Genomic DNA, 26,160 nt, shown 5'->3' with positions numbered 1-26,160 from the left:
CTTTTCGATGACCTAGTTTGTGTTGTAAATATCACAGGCGTCTGCATAAACAGCACCCAGACATCAGACCCTTGGCCACTAGTGTATACCATGTGTACTGCATGGAGACAGAGTTAAACAGATTGCTCTTTCCAGATAAATGTCATGTCCCAAATGTGATCAAAACAGGCACAAACGTCATAATTACCAGAGTGCTGATACACATGTAAACGCAATCCTAGCCGACTTGTTAGTCATCTACAGGACATTCATATTCATGGAACACATACATCCACACATGCACTATTACCACTCAAACATTTAGTTATACATATCCAGTAGAACCCCTGACAAGAGGCTAACTTCCAAGGTCACTGCACCACCTTGATTGGTGGATGGGTTGCTAACTTCATCTTTCACAAATGGGTTACTGATTGGTTTGTTCTCTCAGTGATTGCCATCATGTAGGAATTAGTCATAGCAGGTTAGATCATAGTAGCATGTCACATTCAATCCCACATGTATGCGCACAGAGTTTTGTGTTTCCATGTGTTTAAGAGCAAGTGTGACGGTGGTGCAGTTCCATCTTAATGACTGCCTCCTCTGTACTGTATACTGTCTCCAAGAGTAACTTAAATATGAGCATGACATCATACTGTCGTCTCGGCATCTCTCAAAGTCACTCACACAATTGCCATGGCTGTCAGTCCAATACATGCACAGGTGAACCAGAGAAACCTAAAGCAATTCATTGGAAATGTTGCATTTGCTGTTGGGCCAACTTATTAGATTGCATTATGTCGTGCAGGTGCTTCTTTCACTCTGCAAACCTATAGCCCCTTTTACACAGCACTTCTGTTCTAGGAATATTTCACCTTTATTCCGGAACAACGTCTGTGTAAACGAAATGGTGGAATCATTTTGTCTCTCCTTTATCACGGCTTTGTAACACCTCTGGACAGGGGCGCTGCTACACAATTATAGGCCCCATGAAAGCATAATCGTGGCGGACCCTATAGAAATGGACTATCTTATCAATCTGCTGGATTGGGGGGTGGGGGTAGCGTGAAAGTGAAACCAAAAATTCCCATGCTTTCAACGTTCGCCTCCCATACACCTCTCTCATACAGCAGATCTTCCACGAAATTTTCACAACTTCTATATCCACTGGGCCCCCTCCACTGCTCTATGGGTCTCCCACAAATACTGGGCCCCATGAATTTGTCATATTAACCCCCCCCTTATCGGCGCCCCAGCCTCTGGAGGTAGTAACAGAGCCGTGATAAAGGTGGACTCATGATTCTGGAACACTGTGTAAAAGGAACACCTCTTGTTCTGCAACCAACTTGTGATGGTGTATTGCCTGTGTGACCCCAGTGCTGGGGGGATTTAAAAATGAGTGCGGGCTGTGTACAGTAAACAAACACATCAACATGACCAGAAAGATGTCGAACTGGGGAGGTGCCGAGATCCACGAGCTGCTGTCACTTTGGGCGGAGGACTCTATCCATGTTAACATTTGTGGAACGGTGAAAGACAGGCCGACTCTGGAGAGGTTAGCAACATGGCTATGCACGGGGTATTCCCGACGCGCAAGTTATATGTCACACTACACAGTGTGCTGCGTCACCGCCCCTTTGATTCTGGAACGCAGGTCCTCTGTGTAAAAGTCCAGCCTGTCTCACCTCTGTTACTCCTTTGGCTGGAATGTGGAAATCAGTCAATGGTGGAAAAAAAGTGGGATCACCATCTCACCTTTTTTCCCAGATCTCTGTGTAAAAGTGTCTACTGATTACCTCAAATAAAATTAAGTGAATACATCACTTTAAACACTGTTGTGTAACTTTAAAAGGAGTATAACCAAGCACACACTTCCTTCTGCTCTGTTTGAGTCTGATTGACAGGTCTGTGTCAGAAACGGAGGACAGACAGATCTATGTTTGCTTTGCCCAAAATTTTGTCTCTCAGGCTGTGTGGGAGACAAACAGAACACAAAACAAGGAGAAAATTGAGGATACAGGTAAAGAGCAGGGTTTCTGTAGGTACATACATCACCACACACAGACGGAGGGCCAGAAGTTAGTAGAAGTGAATATATTTTGCTAATAATACTTACACATATAGTACTTTCTTTTATCTTTTGGTGTGTGGTATTAGAACTTCTACTTAGGTAAAGGATCTGAATCTGATCTAGATCTATCATTTGTATTATTGGAGGTTTTTTGCTAAATTGTGCAACCACTGAGACTTCCTTAGTTGCCTTTTGTTTATTTGCTTCAAGTCTGTAAACTCTTAAAAATCAACTCCTTTCCCATGTTACATTCTAAATATCCTATTAACAAGTTAGTCCACATATTCGCAGAGGTACTGAATCACCCTCTCACTCTTCTGGCCTCGACCCTATTTACTTAACAGTAGCCGTTCTGTCCATCACAGCCAACTCGTCTCTTAATCCTTGAGAGGGATCAAAGATTTTTTTTCGGGGGCAGCCCTCATATGATACACATTATACATACACCATGACTGGCAGAGCAAAAAGGGCCGCAGAGCCTTTTAAACCAGGTTAACTGTCAGCTTCATTTATCATTCCTGTGGCACTAAAGAGTGCTTTGTAGCAGCAGCTGCTGAAAAATGGGTTGATGCCGCTAAACTGTGAATTATGGGGTCAGTGGGGAGGGGTTGAGGGGTGGCAAGAGCTAAACATTAAATCCAATAATGCCAAGTCATGATATTATTATCAAAATACACGCAGGAAGAAAAGATGTTGCGATCCTGCAGCACTTTTGAAATAAAATTCTACTTTAACGCATCATCTTTTTTACTTTATCAACATCTAGAACACTTGCATCAGTAACTATTACACACACTTGGAGTCCATTCTGAAAACATTTATCCCTGAGTCATGTTGGATTCCGATTCATGAGTTTGAGAGTGATCATGTATGTGAGTCTCTTCGGTAATCTCTGTGATTATTTTGTCCTGGACCCTCTGCTCCTAATCTGAACAGAACAAGAAGGATTACCCTGAATCTTGTCTCTAATGTCATGTTCACCCCCAAACTGAACTGTCTGGACAGGCTGAACTCTGAACCCGTATACATGTCATCACCAAATCTGACAATAATCCTTTGTTGTGCGGAACCTCATAGACGTGACATTATTTTGTACATTTTCACGTTTCCTGCTCTTGCTACAAAATCTTCACTCAGCAGGAGTAGCAGTCTTAAAAATGTTTATTTGACTCCAGAAGCAACTCTTCCATTTTACAAGGGAAGCGTGTATCTTTTGCTCCGTCCTGTAAAAGCGTTTTCTTGGATCGGCCGAATGAAGCCTTTCCTTTTCAGGGGAAGGGAAATGAATCTTCTCCCCTTTCCTCCCTCCACACCCCTCCTCACTCCTCCATTCCCTGTAGACCACCTGCCAGATCAAACGCAGTCAACCTAATCCTCACCAACAAGCCTGAGAGATTAAGTTCACGATCTTGACCTGGATTTGTACGGAGCACATTTTGTCACACACTCAATTTAAAGGGAATTTGGGTGAATGTCCCCGTAGACTTGTAAAGGTGTTTTACAGAAGTAAGACCTGCGGCGGACTGTGCGGATACATTTGCATGTGTGATTATGCAAAAGGGCCAGTGAGTCTTGAGAGGTGCAGGTGTTTTAAGAAAAAGAAGAAGAAGACATGGCTAGACAAGGTGACCTCTGACCTACAGGAGTTCAGACTCGGCTCCTGGTGCCGGGCAGATTTAGCGAACTCCAGGGACACTTAAGCATCCTTAAGGGTCCTGAGGGCTGCGTTGGAGTCAGGGTGTAGAGAGACAAGAGGAATGGCTGAAACACAAACCGAAACATTGTCATATCTGGTTCGTGTCTTGTGTTGGAAGTAGATTTACAGCCGCAATCGTACTGGATACCGGAGAAGAGAGGAAACGGGGAAGGGAGGGGAGAGGAGAATAGAAGGAATCACAAGTGTTGTGAAACCCTGGGACAGCACATTCAGAAGCCCCATGATAAAAATCTATGAATTCAGCTTCATTTCTATCTCCTTTGATCCACAGGCCTTGACTGACCGAGTATACAGTGCAGTCCCCCGCTGGGTTGCTGTAAGCACATTACCATATGGGCTGTTTGTCTGCTGCTAAATCTTAATAGGATCAGGTCTGCAGAAACCTGGGCCAAATCCCTGCAAAGGGGAGCGAGGTCGGTCCTATAGCAGATTTACACACATACATGTACACGTCCATCACTTTTGGCAGATAAGTCTGTGCAAGGTTGAGTCCAGGTCTGAAGGGAAGGGATAAACGGTGGATGAAGCAACATGCATTTCTGCTTGTGAATATTGCTGACATTCATTTCACACAGACATTTTCAATATTGTTGCACTAGTGAAAGAAACTGTGAAAAGAACTTGTCTTAAGTGATTTCTTATACAGTGTGTTTGATCAGCATGGTTCCGCAGTTCGTGTGTGTCCAGGCCACGTTGGTAATGAGTGTAAATAGCTCAACTCAATTTTCTCTGCTGGTGGTTGAAATGCCTGGAATCAGTTTAAAAAGCCTGGGAAGTCAGATGTGGCATCCTGATTTTCATTAAAAGTCAAGACTCTGCTTGTCTTAAGCAAACAAGTGGTGACTGCTTTTATTGTTTAACAGAACATAAGCATAAGTTACACTGACACACTGACACAGATATTATAGTCATGGTATGAATTGAAGTTGAATGTGTTGAGATAAAAGAGTCCAAAGCTGACCCGAGACGCTTTAAGTGAACTTTTCTGGAAATGTACTTGTTTGCTTTATAGCTACGAGTTAATGTGATATCATGTCTTCAGGTTAAGCATGAAGCTACAGCAGGAGAAAGCAGGAATTATCTTAGCATAAGGAATAGAGACAAATGTAAACAGCCTGCCTCATTCATTCCAAAGGTAACAAAAGATAATGAGCAAGTTATGTCTTGGTTGTTCAATCTAAACTATACTTTAAGTAAGTGGTTTTACAGGGATTATGTGCAAGACTTGGCTGGTGTGGTGGCTTTCTGGAAACACCATGGTGAGCTTGACTAGACACTGGAATTAAAAGACTGATACAGTGACTCAAACATTTTCAAAAGCCTATTGTGTATAAAGTGGACAGTTTAATGATATGACGATTTATTGTGACCAAACAAATATAAAATGTGCAGGTATTGGCCTTTTGGAGTCTTGCAAACACTATACACCAGCGTTTTTCAACCTTGGGGTCAGGATCCCATGTGGGATCGCCTGGAATTCAAATGGGATCACCTGAAATTAATTGATAAAAATATAAAAAACTTATTAAAAAATATATGTTGACTTGAGAAAGACAATCATAACACATATAAGACATGACAAACTGTGAAGCTGAAACTGAAGCACTGTGGTACTGTTTATCTTTCAAATGTTCATTGTGGTCAGTTTCAGATGCTGCAGCTCTTTCATAATTCATAGTTTGAGTTCTTGTTTGTTCAGTATTAATTGTCAGTCTTGTAAATCCAAGCTGGACTGACTGTACATATCCTGACCAACCTGGCTTTTCTGCCTCCATCCATAATAATATACATTATATAGCCTAAATGTCACCTAAAATGTATGTTTATTAGCAACATAGTATAGCAAACAATTACATGACCAAAAACAAATTAATTTTAGCAAAAAAAATTGTTTGAATGTCTGGGGTCACCAGAAATTTGTGATGTTATAATGGGGTCATGAGCCAAAAAAGTTTGGGAACCACTGGTATACACTGACATATATCACTTCCAAAAAATCAAAATGTTCATTGTTTTCCATGAAACACTGCACTCAGTCATGCTCTCTACAGTATTTAATCTACATGTACAGTATATAACAAGTTAGCACATTCTCTAAACCCCTTGTGAAACTTGTGAAGTACCATGTGACAGAGCTACATGTATTTCAAGAAAAAATGTTTTTACCAATATCGGTATCTGGTGCAGGAGCATTCATGCATCTCAAAAATGCCAAAAGACTACATGGTTCCAAAATGTTGACAGGGACAATGTGACAAACGTCATGTTTAAAGGAGTGATATTTTGCTGTTTTAAGTTGAGTTATGCATTTTAAAACATTTCCCTGCAGTCTACATAAACTGTAAATGCTATGCTTGGGTTTGAATTCTTCATTAATTTAACTCCACAGGTCCATCTTCAACCCTATTTCTGAGTAATGACACCAGAAAGGTTGTTTTGAGCACTGACCCTTTAAATGCAAATGAGCCACTTCATGCCCCACCCCCTCCAGGTTTTTGACCATGCTGCTCTGTCTCGTTCAGCCACTTGTGTTCGTTAATACAACCAACAATTGGACATTTTAGGTAATCGGCTCGAATTTTGGACATATTTTCAGTTTTTACTATAACCGCTGCTGCTGGTAAACAATTATGGCGTCCTCGGAGAAATGTTCATTGGAAGTCTTGACCTTACATGTGCAAATTTCATGACGTATTTAGTTATAGATGTAACAAATTAACCAGGAATTGAAATAGGCTGTAGAAATTCACTTGATTTTTGCCGGAATTAATATAAAGATAGCTTTGCAGCACCTGGAGGGTTCAAATTCAAACTTTTTGAACTATTAGGGTCCAAATACACAAATAAATGAACCAAAGACTAATAAAAGTGGGTTTAGCAAAATATGACCCCTTTAACTGGATAGGTTGATCTCATTCTTTACAACTGCTGGAGTCACAACAAAACAAATCGGTAGACTGCATTCTGCAATGAATTTGTGTGTACTGTTCCATTAAAAACCACATGAATAATGAGGCTTAAACGATTGTAAAGATGTCGATTGATCAACTTTTGCATCAGTAAGAGTTAAGTGGAACTCAAACTAACCATTTAAGTCACCTCTCTTCTTCTTTTTCTCTCTTCCTTTGTCTAGGCCACAGAACAATGGTAAATTTTGCCCTGGCTCCAGCCGTCTTAACCAGCTGTGTAATACCCGGCCGTGCCCCCTCAATGCTGTGGACTTTCGGGCTCAGCAGTGTGCCGAATACAACAGCAAGCCCTTCAGAGGCTGGTACTATAAATGGAAGCCCTACACTAAAGTGGACGGTAAGGTGATCCTATGATTACAGACACAAGAAGTCCTGCAGCACATTAAAGTTATGGATTTACATATATATCTGCTAGGAGAACTGTGGAAATGTGAAAGAATTGTTTTCTTAAAATTATACTGTAATTCCTAGAGGATTATCCAGTGGTTTACTGTATTCTTGGCACTTAAAAGCATGTGAAAAGAAATCACATTGTGCCTTTAAATAAACATAGAATCGCAGAGTGCTCAAGGCAAGCTTTTTCTTGTCTTAATTCAGTAGGTGCGTTCTATTCTGCGCCCCACTGTACTCTGTTAGTCCAAATCTCTTTTATAATGTGTTTCTGTAATGCCAGCCTCTATTTACTCCTGCAGTGATTGGGGCCAAAAACCTGGAGGAAACTATCACTTTGTGTAATGTGCATGGAAGACATGTAGCCACCTGCACCCTCTGACACAGTGGGGATAGATTTAAAGAGGAAGCCTGCGGGCCAGCTTTGTTACATAGAGAGAGAGAGTGCAGCGAAGGAGAGCAGTGTGTTTGGCCGTCTTCCCAGGCCTGTTTAAGCTGTTGATGAATGGGAGGTGATGTAGAGAGGAACAGATTCTGAACTGCCTTCTGGGACCTTGGGCCAAGTCACCTTCACCGTCATTTATTTTAATCAAAGGCGGCTGTAGAGACTTGTCTGTGATAACTGATCTGAACTACAAAATAAACCTGTTGCCCCACATGAATACCCCTGGGTGCATTCATAGTCCGTTGCTGTCTTATCCAATTGAGTCTCAGCTGGAGCTGTACATACTGTATGTTTAGCTGGTCACATTAGCTACTGCCACTTTAAATGAACCACATCACAGAAGAGCTCATGTCAGTTACTTTTACATTCAATATTTGACCTACACTGCCTGTTTTTTTTGTGTGTGTGTGTGTGTGTGTGTTCATCTTCCATATGCAGATGAGGACATATGTAAGCTGTATTGCATTGCAGAGGACTATGACTTCTTTTTTGCCATGTCCAGCAAAGTCAAAGATGGAACTTCCTGCTCTGATCACAGAGAAGATGTCTGCATCGATGGAATGTGTGAGGTAAATTGTGTGTTTATGTGCATTCAAATCTAAGAGGATTATTCAAGCTGCATAATATCACCCTAGGGCAGGGCGATCTATCAAATTAAATTAATTCAGGTTTTTGCTTTTGAGCAATGTGAAAAATGCCTAAATCAGAAAGCTCAGATTAGTGCTTCCTAATCTCCATCGCTGTTTCTTTGGAGACATCTGGACATGTGAGCTTTGCCGGTCAACAGCAACCTTCAGTAATGGCAAGATGACAAAGTGATTCCTACCTGATGTAGAAAATGCAGGGTTTTACAAAGTCCGACACTGAACAGACCACTATGCTATGAAAAGTTTTATTAAAAGGTCAATTAAAACTAAAAATAGTCGTGTGAGAAAGCTTTTTCTGCACCTGAAACCAAATCCTCTTTGAGTCTCTTTGAGACTCCCAATACTAAAACCACAGCTGAAAAGCAGTATACTTGTTCAGTTTCCAGTGTTTTTTTTGTGTTTTTAGGGTGTGGGCTGTGACCAGATTCTGGGTTCCAAGGCCTCTTTAGATGCCTGCGGAGTCTGTAAGGGAGACAACTCCACTTGCAAGTTCTTCAAGGGCCAATACACCCTCCAGCACAGAGCTAATGGTAAGTTTGTGGTAAACAGTAAGTACTATACAAACCTTAAAAAACAAACAGTGAGCTACATGAATCTTATCCCACCTCATAATGGACTGACTCATTTTATACATGTGCCAATGCACTGACTATTTTGAGTGTAAGATGAAGTAAAGCAAGGACGTGGGACTGTCAGCCTACAGAAATCTAAGCATTTTTTATATTTTAATTTCACTTCTTTTTTTTGTTCAGAGTATTACTCCATGGTCACAGTCCCCGCTGGAGCTCGAAGCATTCGAGTTCAAGAGATGGAGGTTTCCACCAGCTACCTGGCTGCCCGCTCACTAAAGAGGAAGTACTACCTGACGGGTGACTGGACCGTGGACTGGCCAGGGAAGTTCCACTTTGGTGGGACTGTGTTCGACTACCAGCGTTCTTTCAACAAACCGGAGAGCCTGTATGCTGCTGGACCTACTAATGAGACGCTGGTGTTTGAAGTAAGCCGCCACTGCTGTGTGACGTCCGTTGACTGCAATCGAAAATGACAGGGTCCCTGGCAGAGCTGCCGCGCCTCTTTTTTATGTCTCGATGTGACGAGACTTAGACGCAGAAAGAGGTTTTGACGGTGGGGAGGAACAGGGTGCTTGTGGTTATCTGTCATTCTTTTGTGAAGGATTGATTGTGAGCGCTGATTGGTTACATCACAGAAGTGGTAGGGCTAGATAGGCTTTAATCTGAACCAGGCAGAATCTCAACCTTTTCCAGAGCTGTAAACCAATAAAGAACGGGAGAAAAGATGAGTTAAAGAAGATAGAAGACTAGTTTGTTGAATCTTTTGTGGCAGAACACAGATTGAATTTCCACCTGACTTTATTTGAACAAAGTTGATGGTTTGAGAAACTTGTTACTAACTTGCAAACTGCACTAAAATGTAGCTCAGGCTCTGCTAATCACATGATTTATCAAGAACTACAGGTAAATACATAGTAATTTATGCTACTAGGAGTCTCTCAATCAAAACAACAACAAAATAATGAATCATTGTTGCAAAATAGTGTGGGCCAGTGAAAATCTGACATATATTCATGTGTCATTTTATTCTAATGAAATAGCTGTAAATAATGTTAGTACGGTTGTTGCATTGAATAAAATTACATATACCTCCTATTTTGATCATTTATTGTGAGTACTAATTAGGAAAATGTAGACATAGATCAAGTTATATTTAGATGTTTTAAATTTGAATGTTACTAAGAGTGATATGATGGGGCAATAGAGGGTCCTGGAACCCAGTGCCCAGGGGTGGCTATTGGGGAATCATGGATCCCCCCTCCCCCCTCCCTCTCTCCCTCCAGTGAGTTTCTTGTACCAATGGCCCAATCTGATTATGTTTCAGGGAGCCCAAATTGGTAGTGGCGCCCCAGGGTGATAGTAATGCACCCTAACGCTAGAAGCCACCAGCCATAAAACAGAATAAAGACGACGAAGAAGTCCGTTCTGAACCGTTGTAGAAACATGGCAGTGTTTCTGTCCCATTCATTATTTAAAAGCAGATTCAGCTATTTACTGCAGAAATGTCATATTTATTTCCTTTCTGCTATCAATATTGATACCAGTATTGATGTGTTGCATGGCTGCGGTAGTCAAATAATCAGGTTACAGCTCAAAATTGTACTTTGGTATCACTAAATAAATCGGAATCAATCAATTAATACTGAATCGAATCATGATTAATTGATTCAGAACCTAATGAATCAAAATCAGATTGATTGAGGAAATAGGCCATGATACCCAACCCTATTTCTAGGTCCTCTTGCTTCCTTCCATTGTCCAAAAACATGATCTTGATAGGTTAGTTGGTCTGTCTAAATCGCCCATTAGTGTGAATGTGAGAGATTGGTTGTTAGTTTCTATGTGTCAGCTCTGTGATGAACTGGAGGCATCTGGACATGTTGCATGGGTAGAAAATGAATGAATGAGTATTATTAAAGGTATAGTATTTATACCTTTAATACAAAAAAGACAGTTAAGAATGAACTTACATCTGATTTTTTTTCCTGTTGCTTTTTTGGAATTGCAGTGACGATAAACACACCATCACCTGGACTCTGTACATTGAATTTATATGTTACTATAGGATGTATCAGAAAAAGCAGACTCGAAAAAACAACATAAAACCAAAATGCAAAGACCTTTTGATAATCTGGTAATCTGGAAAATCGGGGGGTTAACATGTAATTATTTTTTTCTTGTTTTATGTATGCAAGTAAAAAACCAATGGAACTTGTCATCCATGGCGACAGATCTCATATTAACCCTTACACTTCCATGTGCAAAGACTTATTTTGTACAGTTCAAATTAGCGTTGTTCACTGAAGCATGAAAACTGACCGAGGACACTGGTGTCAATCAAGGGAGAATAAACACATATGACCAGATTTTCAAAATGTCTTTGCATTTTGGTTTTATGTTATTTTTTGGAGAGTCTATTTTTTTCCAATACACTGAGTATAGTGCTTTTGAGCCATCACTATTCTGTTGCTTTCCCTGGAGTTAATTTTTGGCAGAATTATTCTAATCAAAAGTGTAAGGATGGAGTTTGTACTGTACTGTTTGTAAAGACTATTTCTTGACTTGAAGCACCACAAACACATTTCCATTGTCTTGTGCTGAAAGCAGAAATCTCAAATCTCTAAAAGGCTGAAGCAGTAAAACCAAAACTATTCGCATGGTTTGATACCACTGGGTGAATTTAAAGGAAAAAGAAAAGTCTTGTTATTTGAGTAAAAAGACTGCTTGTGCAGAGGGCAAATAATGTGGACATGAGGCAGAGGGACACGTGGCACAATTAGACTAAACCAGCCTTTGTGCCATGTCCATAATGCAGATGGCACAGAACTGCCCCTTTCGTATGTGCAGCCCAGTCTTTTGTTGGTGGTAGCACCAGAGTAAACACACGATCACGTGTTTGTACATGAATTCCACATACTCAAAAGCTTCGGACCCCGCAGCCACTGACCTCAAAAGTGTCTCGTTGTAGCCATGTGATTCCCAGCCAACAAAGCTAGAAAAAAATCTCTTAAGTCGCCTGCACTTAAGGATGAGAACCTAAGAATCTGACGCTTCCTGAAAGTGAGATGCTTTGCATAGCAGAGCAGGTGATTTATGAGCTGAAGGTACTTTTCTGCCTGTTTGTAATCAGTGTCAGAAGCCAGAGGTTCGAAAGCGAGTCACTACCCATCCCGAAGCAGGAGAATGTGATGCTGGACAGGCTTATCCTCCTGACGGCAAAACTAATATTGGACAAGTAGCCGAGTCACCCTCCTGACGGTTGTGAAGGTTTAAGTGAACGGCAGAAGGACACTTGGGATGTTCTCATCTCATAACTTTGTCAGCGAAAGTCTTTTTTTCTCTGTGCACTTTGAACCCAAGCTGTGGAAACAGAAGTGGAAACCAGGTGAAGACTAGATACCCCCCACACACACACTCATACACTGCTCTAGTTGAAGTGATAGTCATGAAAAAGCTCTCTCACAGTCCCTTGGGCTATTGAAATACTGCGGTTACACCAAGAATATTGGCCTGTAAATCTAGGAGGAATACCACTGTGATATTTCCGAGTGCTTCACTGGTGACTGGTGTTTGACCGTCAGGAAATGTCTGTGTGTTTTTGTAGCTATTTCAGAACACAGGCTTCATCTTGTGGGCAGTTGAGAAGAGGAGCTACTGTAACTGGCATTCAGGCAGCCCATTGTTCTTTTCTTCTGCAAGATGAATGCTGGCAGGGATGCATCTTAGAAATAACAAGCTAGCTTTCTCACAGATACAGATTTCTCATGCAACTGGAGATCATTACCAACTTCTCAGCTGGTGGAGTTTAGAAAATCTAAATGGTTTATAATGTTACATGGACCTCTGATGGGCCAGTTTGCAATATATCTGCTTTTATATACATGTAAAGTGACTTTCGAGTGCATTTTCTGAAATAACACAAAAATGTGTGAATTAAGCTGTGACATGCAACATTAGTTAGCATCATGATATGACGTACAGTGAATAAAGAAAACTTCATAGTCAAAATGGCAACATTTAATGTGAGGTTAGCTAGCAGGTTTGGGTTTTTTTATTTGTCTTTTTTGATGACACAAATGAGGCTCACTGGTCCACTAGTCCACACATACATTAGTCTGTGCAAAGTGAATATATTCGAAGTTGGAAGAAACAGCTTCTTCTCTGAAAACAGAAATATCTTAATAGAAAAAACTTAGAGCTGAAACGATTAGTCGACTCAAAGTGATGCAAAAAAAGTCATTCAACCACAATTCTCCTGAATCAAAGCTTTGTTTCCTTCATTTCTCTGCTGTTTAACATTGGTTCCTCTGTTATGTTTCACACGGACACTTATTGTGATGCACAAAGAAGCTTCAATTCAGGAAAACTGAAAGAGAATATTTCCTTTCAGTCCAAGTCGATTAATCGAATTGTGAATTTTTGCATTCGCTTCAAGTGCCTAATCGATTAATCAGTTTCAGCTCTAGAAAAAATACATTATACATGCATGCATCATACATCTGAGTTAAATGTTTGCATTGCTATAAAAAAAAAACCTATAGAAAGGATGATGTTTTTTGCTTTCCAGATGCAATACTTCAAAATGTACATAAAATATATTAATAGGTAAATAGGTAATGTCATCTTAACTCAGAATATTGAGACTTCAGTTGGAATCTAGTTTAACTGTCCTTGAAAAACAGGAGCTTACTAAGTCTGACAGAGGTTCTCCTGTCTTGTCTGTGTGGGTTATACTGTACATCTGTCCAGCAGAGCACTCAGTGGCAGCATGCTGCTGATCTGCAGATGACACAAGCATAATCTCTCTAAGTATGTCCTGTAATTACAAAAAGGAGACAGAAGTTGATAGAGAGAGGGAGAGAGGGAGATTAAAAGATTAAGAATTCTGCAATTGAACTCTTTGGATGTGAGAAGTTAAGGTCAGGGCATAGGGACTTCAGCTACAAATGAAAAGAACCAATATGAGGTTTTCTCTTTTTTTTTTGTGATTGTTGAATTTCATCTGTTTCACATATAAAACTAAAACAGAGGAAGCAGATGGGAGGTGGTATCCGCACCGTTCACTCCCAGACCCTTACTCAGCTTGAAGCACTCAAAGAAAAACAAATGTTGAGGAGTGTGAGCGTAAACTCTGACAAGGTGTGCACATGTGCGCTGCCTCTCAGCTGTTTGAAAGGAGAAGGAGGAGGAGGGGGGGGGGGGGGGGGGCGCATAGTTAACAAGAGGAGAAGGAGGAGGAAGGGGCAGACATAACATATGGCTATGTCCTATGAGGCTCTCGATGGAAACCAAGCAGGATTATTCCTCCTTAATTGACATTCTTGTGGTATAGAGCTGCGAGGTCATGCCAGTCCAGGGCAAAGAATTGTGGGACTACAACTGAGGCACATATCTGCGTTCCCACATTGTAATTCATCTTCATCTCATTTGACTTGATGAGAGATGTGGTGAAAACCAAGACACTGTGGGCTGATGCTGCACTGTTTGGCAGACAGACGGCTATCAGTCACACGCTGAACTTTTCATGGGGAAATCAATGTTTCCTTCAACACATATGATTTTTTTTTTAGCCTTTGGAACAGAAGAACATAGCTGTAGCTTTATTACTAAAGTCAATCATGAGTGCAAACCAAAGTGCTAAAATTATAATGAGACGGTCCCGAAATAGTTTCTGAGCGGATACAAAATGATCATTGAAAAGCGTTAAGGAAGAATATATTCATTGTTTAGAAGTTCAGTAAAGTTCAATATGTTTCCATTAAGACACTGTGGGGGCAGACATTAAAACACAAAATATCCAGCAATGCATTTATTTATTTATTTGTTCAGTAGCAAAAATGTATATATTTATGGGATAGAGTGTATATTATCTGTCATGTATGGTTATATGTAGTATCAGGCATGCCTACAGACCTGAATTCTGAGGTACGCACGGATCGTAGGGATGGGGTGTGTGTGAATGAATCCTAAGACAGGGGGTGCAGTCCGTGGAACTTAAGACGCTTTATTGGACTTTAGACTTAGACTTTATTTGTCCCAGAAAGGATATTTGTTTCCACCTGACTGTACATAGAATTTGTCACAAAAGCACACACATTGACATCAGATAGAAAAGACAAGCACACAAAAAAAGGCACACATATCACAAAAACACTTAGTTGTGGTGGACATGGCAACTGAAATGGGAGGAGGAGAATGTCAGTAGGGTCTGCTGTTCATTAATTACATTCTGTTGTTGGCTCTGTTTATTAATTATTAATTCCTCTAACAATCGTAAGATGGGGGAGAGATAAATAAAACAGGGGAAATAATGCGTAAGAGTGGGGGCAATAATTCATATGGGGTACCGCGACGTTCTCTCTCTCTCTCTCTCTCTCTCTCTCTCTCTCAAATTTCACTCTGTATGCATGAGGTGCATACAAGACGCACGGACGTACACCTGCAGGCGTCAATTTATAGTATTTACTGCTGTAAGACAGCTTGTAAATGATCATAGAGGTACCTGGGACCTAAGATATGGAATATTTGCATACATATTTAAATAAATCTATTTCTAAAGGGATGCAATATTGATATGATTTTAATGATAGTGACAGAACAAGTGAGGAGTGACATATGTTGACCTGTGTATTTAAAATAAGACAATGCTAAATGCTCTTGTTTCAACTATCGTAACCATTTGAGTATTGATTTCTGGAAGGTACACATGAACTTTTGTCTGCGTCCACATATGTTGCAGTATAAATTGTGGTCATTGAATGCACCATCACCAACAATCAGTATTTCTCAGACAACAGAGAGCACAGCAAGGAATAACACAAATATACAAATATAACCGCAAAATGTAGAGGATTTGCAGAAAATACCAAAGTGGGTTTGATGCTGTTCTATAAATGGTGTTGCAAAATCACACTCATGTGCTGTAATTTGAATTATAAAGATAGAACTAGTTTTCTGATATAATTCATTGTGAAACTCTGAAACTACCCAGCGGTGTTTAAACATATTATTAGGTTACATGCACGCTCACTGTTTGACTGAAATTACTTTTGCGATCCACTTCTTTGTTTATAATCTATGTCGTCAGTCCAGATGAATCTGTTTTGCTGACTGTCTGACTGCAGAGCTCATAGATTTATGTGTTGTGACAAATGTCAAGACGATGTTCGTTTGCTTTGACTACCGAGAGGTTTGACTTGAGTCCATGGTGAGGTATGATGGGGTTTTTGAGAAATGGGAACAAACATGAAGTCATTGTTGCTGTTGTGCCTGATTGCAACAGTTTGTGGACTTTTGGTTTTAGTGGTTCGAATTGTATGGGCAGGTAGGGTATTTTGCTTTGTCTTTCTCTTTGGTTCTGGTGTTTAGTTGTCAGTCAGGGAATAAGCTTTGGCTGTAGACTGATCAAGAGGAGAGGAGACAGGTTTGGATACGTCTGAGTTGATTGTTTGAAGGTTAACGTGTCTGCTGGCAGACAGTGTTACGCTGTGGTTGGTTGGGTGGAAGCAGTGTTGTGAATGGCTTTGGAAAGGGAGATTAGTTATTTAGAAGGAAAAGTGCGCTGTAGTTGTTTGACTGATGAAGGAGCAGAAGTGTTGGTGAGAGTCGGTTTGCTTGGATAAGCATGAAGTCCACTGTGGTTAGTGGTGGCAGTTGTTTCATTGTAGTGGGTTTGGGCTGGTCTGGATGGGTGTCATCAGCAAAGGAAGTGAGGGTGTTAAACTGTCGCTGGCTTTAATTCAGTTTAATAGAGGCCACAGCCACAATTAGTCATGGAGATCTTCCTTTCAGGCCTGTGTGGAAAGGTGTCATCATGTTTAGGAAGGTCACGGTGAAGGCTGAGGGCGCAGATGTTAGACTGTGGTTTGGCCCAGACATGTTTGTAGTGTCGTTTAGAGATGAGAACGGCAGGTTGGAAGTTCTCAGATAAGACTGTGAGTGTTTTCTTTTGATCTGGATATATAATTTATCTCCTTGTGGTTTGAGGTAATGTTTTTATTTTCATTAAACATAAGCAAAAACATTATGATGATGAACAGATCTGGATTTGAGCTAATTGTAGCTGGTGATGAGTGAAAATGACAGGACAATGACAGTGAGTTCTGTATTAGTCTAACGTAAGATAGTAAAAATGGATTAGGTTTCTATAGCGCTTTTTAAGGGACTTTAGCACTTTACATTATTGATCCATCACAATGGTCAACAACAAATTTATTGTTTAAGTTTTTTGAGCTGATTTAGGATAATTTTGGTGTGCTGAATCCAAAAATCACATTAATTTTGCTGAATCAGGTCAACTTTCTGAACTATGTTACATATTGGCTTTTTAACATTTTTGCTTACATTTATGGGCATTTTCACATCATATGATACAAAATTCTTTCATATTTCTTGCAATAAAGGAGTTCTGAAGATTTTACTTTTGCCAATTTATGATTAATGGTTTTTTTTAATATTACAGGTGAGTGAAATGGCTTCGACTAGAAGATCTTGCAAAAATAAGCCTGACGTATTCTGCTACATCTGCGGTGAATACACCATTGTACCTAACAGGAATCAAGTCACAAGTTTCATAAAGTGTGCTTACCAATCTTATTTTGGTATTAATTATTATATTTTGTGAGAAGATCAAATTTTTCAAAATCAAATTAGCAAAAAAACCTGACCTGATTGAGAAAAATAGATGTCATTTTTTGATTTAGCAGTGCAAAATGGTCCTAATTCAGTTGAAAAAACCTAGACAACTTGCAAAAAACATTTTTTTTTTAACTCACTGTTATTCATTCACTCACACTCTGGTGGTGGTAAACTACATTTGTTGGCTGACCGATGCGTGGCTGCCAATTCATGCCCAACGGTCCCTCTGACCACCACCAAACATTCATACACATTCATACACCAGTGTGAGTGACACTGGAGGCAAGGATTCGAACCACCAACCCTTCAGTTATTGGACGATCTGCTCGACCTTCTAAGCCATGGCCGCCCTAAATGAACCTACAGTAGATGAAGATGAAGCAAATGTATAGCTCGTGGGTTATTTTATGATAGTAGTGCTGACCAGTAACTCATATTTTCATCATCACTATGATGTGAATGAATGAGAAAAACTATTTTATTTACACATACCAAGGTATGGTTCACAAATTTACTAGTACCACCTGCTATTCCCTAACTTCAGTACTGGTTCAGTATAATACTTTCTTAATATCAATTTCCCATGTCAACAAAGAGGAAACTACAACACATTAACCCATAAAGACCCAGTGCTACTCAGACGTATACTTTTAACCTTTAAGTGATTTATCGCCATTTATTGTAATATTATCCTTCGTATTTTGCATTTGTCAGTGTAAATCATGCATTTTTCCCGACATTTATTTTGCTGATCATGTAGATGTTCATGAAAACTCAGAGTAAATTCAAAGATTATTGAAGAGAAAGTGACTTTTTCAGCAAATCTGTCAATAACTGAACATAAAACAAGTGTCTCCATCTATTGTTATTTATCAAACGCCATTGGTTTTACTGGTGAATCAATGTTGTAGAAGATGATGGTGTTTCCACGTTCACTACGGAGCCTCTGAATATCCAGATGGGTCATATCTGATGACCATGAAAAGATGACAAACTTCATTTTACGCCAATTATTTACATGTATTCATAGGATTAATGGATCAACAGGTATTTAATATTTTAGATCAGTAGATGCTTTTGGTCGCCAGTGGTTGTTTAGGTCTTTATGGGTTAATCTACCAATTTTTGCTTTTGTTTTTGTAGTCATTTGTGTGTTTTTTCTTCATGTTTTTGCTCAAAGCAGTTTTATACCATAAGAACTATATGTATGTAACACAATTGAAGTTAACCTAACCTAAGAACAGAAATTCCATCAAACAATACAAGGTGTTTTGATGGTATCTAAGCAGTTTTGTCAGCGCAAATATTGATGTTTTATCCACACTATGCGCTCAGTCATCATGCAGACATTTGACCTGTCAGATGAAACCACAATGAGCTGTCAGCCAAAGTTAAAGTTTATTTATGTGTTGGAAGACATATCGTCAGCTAAATATTGAACGACGTCATCACACATTGCCGATTTTCGTCAAATGATGTGGGCCGATTTGATAATGTAAGCAAAATCAAAGATCAGTCTGTTTGTGCATATTAACATAAAACGCCACAACATGCACAGCAGTTTTCAGCCTGCAAGCCTAAATCAGAGTAAATAAACACACATTTGACATATTATAGATAATTCTGTTTTAATGCATTTTAGCGCTGCATGGTTTCATCCTTCCAGCTGTTCACAAAACTGTCTGTATTTCATTGCATATGCTGATGTTTTTGTCTGATATTCGACATCTCTGCTCCACTCCAGCTCTCCTTTTGCCTTCTGTCTGGCACTGGACCATGCGTACACAGTTAACTAGCAGCAGAAGGAGATTGGTCCAGTCAGGGAAAGTGCCCCCGGGACTGTTGAATGTGGATCAAACCCAGGAGGTGCTTGGCTTTCTGAGCTGAATGGTTGATGGTAGATTCCTTTGTATTTTAGGAAGAGCTCCAAAGAAAATACACTTGTCAAAACTCATTACTACAAATATTGATAGACTGATATGTTTGTCATGCATTGGAATGGATGCTGACAGTTGGATTTAATGTATTTTACCAAATGGATGAAGGATTAATACCTGATGAACTTGAACTAAACCAAGGTGGGCTGTGAAAGAGACATCAGTGAAAATGGTTTAAAATAACTGAGGCGGCTCAAACTAAATTCTACGCTATGGCAACAAGTTTTCCCAGGAGTGCAAAAATGATCACCCTGTTCTTCTCCATTCTGTAACGGACATGTCTGTATTCACTCATTCATTAGTTCAGGGTGCGATTTGTTGGTCAGGTTTTTTACATCCCTTCTTCTGCTCAGTGAATTTCATCCTGGGGGGGGGGCAACTAATCAATTGAAATAACAGGCAGGTTGTGACAGTTTTCTTACACCTATATCCTACATTACTGGTACTAACATTCACCTAAACCGAACTGTCAGCAGTCTCAGAATTCGCAAACGTCCCCATGCACTGGGGCGCCATAAAGTGGGGGTAAACATGACAAATTCATGGGGCCCAGCATTTGTGGGGGGGCCGTAGAGCAGTGGAGGAGGTCCAGTGGATACATGTTAGAGCAGTGTTTTTCAACCTTGGGGTCGGGACCCTACATGGGGTCACCTGGAATTCAAACGGGGTTGCCTGAAATTTCAAGTAATTGATAAAAAAAAAACAATAAAAATGTACTAATAAAAAATATATGGTGAGTTGAGAAAGGCAATCACAATATATAAAAGACAAACTGTGAAGCTGAAACTGAAGCACTGTGGTACTGTTTATTTTTCAAATGTTCATTGTTGTCAGTTTCAGATGCTGCAGCTCTTTCATAATTCATAGTTTGAGTTCTTGTTTGTTCAGTATTCATTGTCAGCCTTGGAAATTCAAGCTGGACTGACTGTACATATCCTGACCAAGGAAAATAAAATTCTCTCAACCTGGCTTTTCTGCCTTCGTACATAATAATATACATTATATAGACTAAATATTGTCTAAAATTAACCTTTATTTGAAACATAGTATGGCAAACTATTACATGATCAAAAACAAATAAATTTTAGCAAAACAAATAATAATAATAATAATAATAATAGCTTTATTTATATAGCACCTTTAAAAATGAAAATGTCTCAGTTTCGAGTGTCTGGGGTCGCCAGAAATTTGTGATGTTAAAATGGGGTCATGAGACAAAAAAGGTTGGAAACCACTGGGTTAGAAGTTGTGAAAATTTCATATAAGATCCGCTAAATAATAGAGGAATAGAACTTGGGAGTTGGACGTTGAAAGTATGTAAATTTTCACTTTCATTTCACGTCAGCCTTAGTTACGTTAGTTATGGGCCGCACCCTCACGTATATAACTGCTGCCCCCCCACTCCGACAAATAAAAAAGTATCCCCCCCTTCTGTTTTTTTGACAAATCGCACCCTGCATTAGTCTACGCTTGGCTTGAACGTTCTCGATTTCCCTTGCAGAAAAGGTAACACAGACTCATCAGCCAGCTCAGAACATGTGGTAAAGAGGAGCAAAGTCTCAAAAGGAAAGTGGAAATTTTCTCTCATGTGTGAACTGCACTGTCCAAATAGATTGGCCTTGTAATAGTGTGGTCAGGCAGTTCGGAGTGGAGTGGGAGCAAGGCCTTCATTAATGTTTCTAGAGTTTTCTGGTCAGTCGGTTGAGCTTATAACAGCTTGTTGAGACCAGAATGGCTTAATCAGGCTGCCACGTTGTGCACCCTTCAACTGATGGACCATTTTATCCACAGTTTATTTTGATGCTTTTACTTCTTTCATGTGGCTTTTTGTTCACTGTATATGACTGGTGTGCATACATGTGTATATATGGGGGTGCTTCTATGAAACTGGTACCTAAAAACAGGACATGGAGGCTAAAAATTCAAATAAGATGTAGACTAATGTTATGAAGCAAGTTTGAAGTACTTTGGGTCTATTTTAAAAACAAATACTTACTGAGATAAAAGAGAAACTATTTTTCAGATGAAACACATTTTTATATTATTTTACATTAGATTTAATACAAAAATCCGCATGTAACGTGTAACATGTAACATGAAAATTATGTGCTGTTATTTTTTGGAATATCTCTTTATTCTTTCACAGGTACATTTTGGGAATCGAACTAATTAGGCAAGGCAGAGTTTTACAGAAATGACTGCTGTTGCAAAAATCATTCGTGATTTATATCCATGTAACAGGGCAGGTTCTGCATGTAAGGCGAATGGACATGATGGGTTACACATAAAACCTGGAATGAGACTGAGATTCATGAAAAACCCACGTATGGATCAGAAAAAACACTAGGATCCTCAAATTTAACACGTAGCTGTATACAAGACCATTTCAAGCCACGTTTTCAAAATAAAATGCACTGACACCTAGGTAGCTTTTCATGTCCCAATTTTGGTCCTATTTTTGACCCTAATATTTTATTAAAAATTCCTTAATTTTGGGATGGCTCAGAGTAAGAGTATTTGCATTTATCTGAGGTCATCATTAGGTATATCTTGGGGGGAAATATGTCTAAATTTCTCTTTTATTATCGGGTCTAAAAAAGCTGGTAAAATGCCAGATACAAAAATGTACCCAGTTTGATAGAAGCACTCATAGATAAATAAAACTTTTCTGACTTGTTGTTTTGCTGCTGTTCAGATCCTTCTGCAGGGGAAGAACCCGGGTGTGGTTTGGGAGTACACCATGCCTCGCACCGAGAGGAAACCTGACTACAGCTGGGGTGTGGTTCGCTCTGACTGCTCTGCTCCCTGTGCTGGAGGTGAGATCCACTGTGTGTCTGTTTCAACATGTGTGGCTGTTTTTTTAGGAGGGATGCAACCAGAAGAATTCTCTGTTTCCATGGATCAGACTCAATAATATAACAGTATAATAACACAATAAAGCACAGTCAGAAATATGTGTGTACAGAAAACAAGAGTGAGTGAGTTGTTGATATGCTTGATTTTATCTGTATTTGTGTGTGCTGTGTGTGTGTTTTGTGTTCTTTACAATCCCTTTCTCCTACAGCGTGGTCCAAGAAGTGTGTTACAGCTAATGAAAAGCACCTTTGTCAGCTGAGAAGTTGAGACTCTGTTGGTCCCAAAAGCCTTCCAGCTATCCCCCCTTGCTCACTTGTCAGTACATGGCTGTATGTGTATTGTGTCCATCTGTGGACACAATGCACTCGTTCTTTGTTTTAAAGATCCAGTGTGTAGGATTTGGAGGGATCTGTTTACAGAAATGGAATATAATAATTGTAATTATGTTTTCATTAGTTTATAATCACCTGAAAATAACAGTTGTTGTGTTTTCATTACTTTAGACAGAACACAAATTAGACACACAAGATGAATTTACACATTTCTTCAGACAAAACGTGAAAGGATAAAAATGATGATACCAAACAGCGAATGTATTCTAGAGTTTCTATTGTCACCTGAAGTGTTTGTTGGAAATTCATAGCAACTGTGGGTGTAAAAGTAGAGCCATTATAGTTGTAAATCCATTAAATTAGCGTAGTGATAAATTTGCAAGAAAAACACCTTTTTTGTGAAGCTTTGCTGTCGCTTTGATGTGTATTTCACTAGAATTAAACCTGATGCAACAGTCTTCTCTGCTGTTGCACTTCCTCACTAATGTGTGTATGTGGCATTCCCTGTTTACTAGTGACATCTGTGGTGTGATGAAGAAGAGCCATGATCTTTAACACCCAAACAAAAAGGGGGAAAAAACCCTTTTCTGAGTTTTTAAGAAACTTACCTACAGTGGCTTTAATATGATTATTACTCAGCAGTGATCTAACGTACCCATGCTAAAGGGGTGGTAATATATACAGTCGCGGAAAAAATTATTAGACCACCCCTTGTTTTCTTCAATTTCTTGTTCATTTTAATGCCTGGTACAACTAAAGGTACATTTGTTTGGACAAATGTAATGATAACAACAAAAATAGCTGATAAGAGTTTAATTTCAGAGCTGATATCTATCCATTTTCCATGTTTTTTGATAATAACAAAATCATTTAAGTTCTTACATCAACAGCTATGGCAGTGGTTCCCAAAAGTTTTTGGCTCATGACCCCATTTTAGCATCACAAATTTCTGGCGACATCAGACATTCAAAACAGAGATTTTTTTTTTTTTGCTAAAATTAATTTGTTTTTAATCATGTAATAGTTTGCTATGCTATTTTGCATATAAATGTAAATTTTAGATGACATTTAGTCTATATAATGTATATTATTATGGACGGAGGCAGAAAAGCCAGGTGTAGATTACTGCACAAAGACAGAATTTTATTTTCCTTGGTCAGGATATGTACAGTCAGTCCAGCTTGGATTTACAAGGTTGACGATTAATACTGAACAAACAAGAACTCAAACTATGAATTATGAAAGCGCTGCAGCATCTGAAACTGACCACAATGAACATTTGAAAGATAAACAGTACCACAGTGCTTCAGTTTCAGCTTCACAGTTTGTCATGTCTTTAATGTATGGTGATTGTCTCTGTCAACTCAACATATAATTTTTATTAGTAAGCTTTTATTTTTATTTTTATCAATTACTAGAAATTTCATGTGACCCCATTTGAATTCCAGGCGACCCCACATGGGGTTCCAACCCCAAGGTTGAAAAACACTGAGCTATGGCATCATACTGCCAAAAACAGTGCTTTCTTGGTCATTTTAATGCCTGGTACAACTAAAGGTACATTTGTTTGGACAAATATAATGATAACAACAAAATATAGCTCATAAGAATTTTGTTACAGAGCTGATATCTAGACATTTTCCATGTTTTCTTGATAATAACCAAAATCCCTTCAGTTCTTACATCAGTAGCTATGGTATTGTACTGACAAAACCAGTGCTTTTAGGCATTCCATGTTTTCTTTTCTGTCTGTTTAGTCACATGATACATACAGGAGTTGGTACTTGATTGCATAACCATTGTTTTTGATGACTTGTTGATCTAGTATTTTTTTCCTCAACTGTACTATAGCATTTTTAGTTGATATGTGATATGAGAACAGAAAAAATTATAAGACCAAAGATGCCAAATTTCATATAAAATGCATCTGTGTGTGTTTTCCTTCGTCTCTGCCAGGTCGAATCTCCACTAAGGCTATCTGTCTGCAGGACCAAAAGGTTCAAGTCAATTCCACTATGTGTAATCCCCACACCAGACCAACACTGGGCTCACATCTCTGCAACACTCAGCCCTGCCCCGCATAGTAAGTACTGCTCTGTGTGTGGCTCAGTGCATTTCTTCATGTACAGTCGGCTGTGGTAATATGTGGCCTGTATCTTCATGTTGCCAAATTTTCAGCAACAAGGTGCTGCTTTTACTGCAGACACACACACATACACACAGGCTGCGGTTGAGCAGTCTAGAGGTTGCCTGTGGTCTATTTTCTGTGGTTAGCCACCACTCGGCTCAGCCTGTGTTCTCTCCGTCCTCTTCTCTTCTCTGCCCGCTCTTTAATTTTTCAGTTTTTTTCAGTTTTCCTTTTTAAGAAAACACTTGAAAAGCCCTCGCTCTATCGCCTGTCTTTTCGCATCAGTCCTCTGCGTGGTTCCATCCAGCTGTATTTCCATTTGAGTGTCACGCAGAGTTTAATCTCGCTGTCATGTAATGTCTGATTTCTTGGCGTCATGTCTGCAATGTCCATCTTTGTTCCACTTAGAGTAAACAGCCTCCAAAGTTAATGACAAGTGCTTTAACATCTCTTGTTTCAACTGTTTGGCTTCCAGGTTTCACTGTAGTCATGTCCTCCGTAAGTCGTCTGGAAATTAAAAGTGTTAAAATCACATTAGGAGTGTGGGGGAGTTGACATTTTGGTACCAGTTCTGTAATATCAGGGTGTTGCTTTCTTACTTACTGTAAGAAAAACTGGGATATATTCATGTTACAAGCATCTACTTGTGATTTTTGTGAAACACTAGCAGTACCAGTAGCTGGCTTAGCAAAAACAAATATCTTAAAGAGTGAATTCAATTGAAAAATGTGTGTGATTTTTTTATTTAAATCTGTAGAGAATCATAGACTGAGTTTGGTCAGTAGTTATTCAGAAATTCCTGAGCGGTTGGCTGCTTTCGCCATGAAGTAAACAGAGGATAAGTATCCAAGCCTGGAACCTTTATTGAGCACTTGAGAATAAGAAAGAATGAGACAAAATCAAGAAAGACAAGGCTAACAAGATGGAGAGAGGCATGAAAGCCAACTCGAAATGATTGCTGCTGTCCAAGCATGTCATCCCTTTCATACGTTGTCGGCTCAGATGGAGAGAAAAAAAGAAACGTTTTCTGACTTTGTTAGTAGCAAAATAATGCCTGTGTTTTATCCCCGCCGTCTAGACACTGTGCTTAATGGCATGCATTATTAAAGGAAGCTGTGCACTAAGGGACCAGTGCACTAAGCAATGGAGGAAACTGGGCTGAAGTGCAGTGGAGTAACAAGTTGAAACAGCACTGAATAAATGGCCTATCTCCTATGTAGGCCTTTGGCTGAGGGAACTGGAGCTAGCTTGATTTACAGCGCTGCTCCAAAGAACAGGCAGGGAACCGTGTCTTGGGTTCAGAGGGAGTACACACACACATAGACACACTCAGAAATATACACACATGTGGCGGTATGTACATTCACGGGTCACACAGACACACTTTTTCCAATCATATGATGCTAAAATAATTGGAGACCGACTCATTATGTTAAAAAAGTAATATAAGCTGCGTCTGTTGGACAGTACTGATGTCATT

The 26,160-nt window shown here is 39.5% G+C and overlaps 1 protein-coding gene across 1 annotated transcript in view; it reads left to right on the top strand.

Annotated features, from left to right (window-relative positions):
• Positions 1-26,160, top strand: part of adamts18 (ADAM metallopeptidase with thrombospondin type 1 motif, 18) — a 96,463-nt gene that overhangs the window by 45,929 nt on the left and 24,374 nt on the right. The window contains exons 13-18 of the mRNA XM_030129385.1: positions 6,901-7,073; positions 8,010-8,140; positions 8,625-8,748; positions 8,971-9,215; positions 22,060-22,180; positions 24,509-24,635. Of these exons, the coding sequence (XP_029985245.1) occupies positions 6,901-7,073; positions 8,010-8,140; positions 8,625-8,748; positions 8,971-9,215; positions 22,060-22,180; positions 24,509-24,635 (921 nt within the window). The remainder of the gene's footprint in view (positions 1-6,900; positions 7,074-8,009; positions 8,141-8,624; positions 8,749-8,970; positions 9,216-22,059; positions 22,181-24,508; positions 24,636-26,160) is intronic.

Source organism: Sphaeramia orbicularis, chromosome 3, assembly GCF_902148855.1.
Source record: "Sphaeramia orbicularis chromosome 3, fSphaOr1.1, whole genome shotgun sequence".
Taxonomy (NCBI): domain Eukaryota; kingdom Metazoa; phylum Chordata; class Actinopteri; order Kurtiformes; family Apogonidae; genus Sphaeramia; species Sphaeramia orbicularis.
The sequence above is the reverse complement of the archived record's forward strand: the minus strand, read 5'-3'. Positions and strand labels throughout refer to the sequence as shown.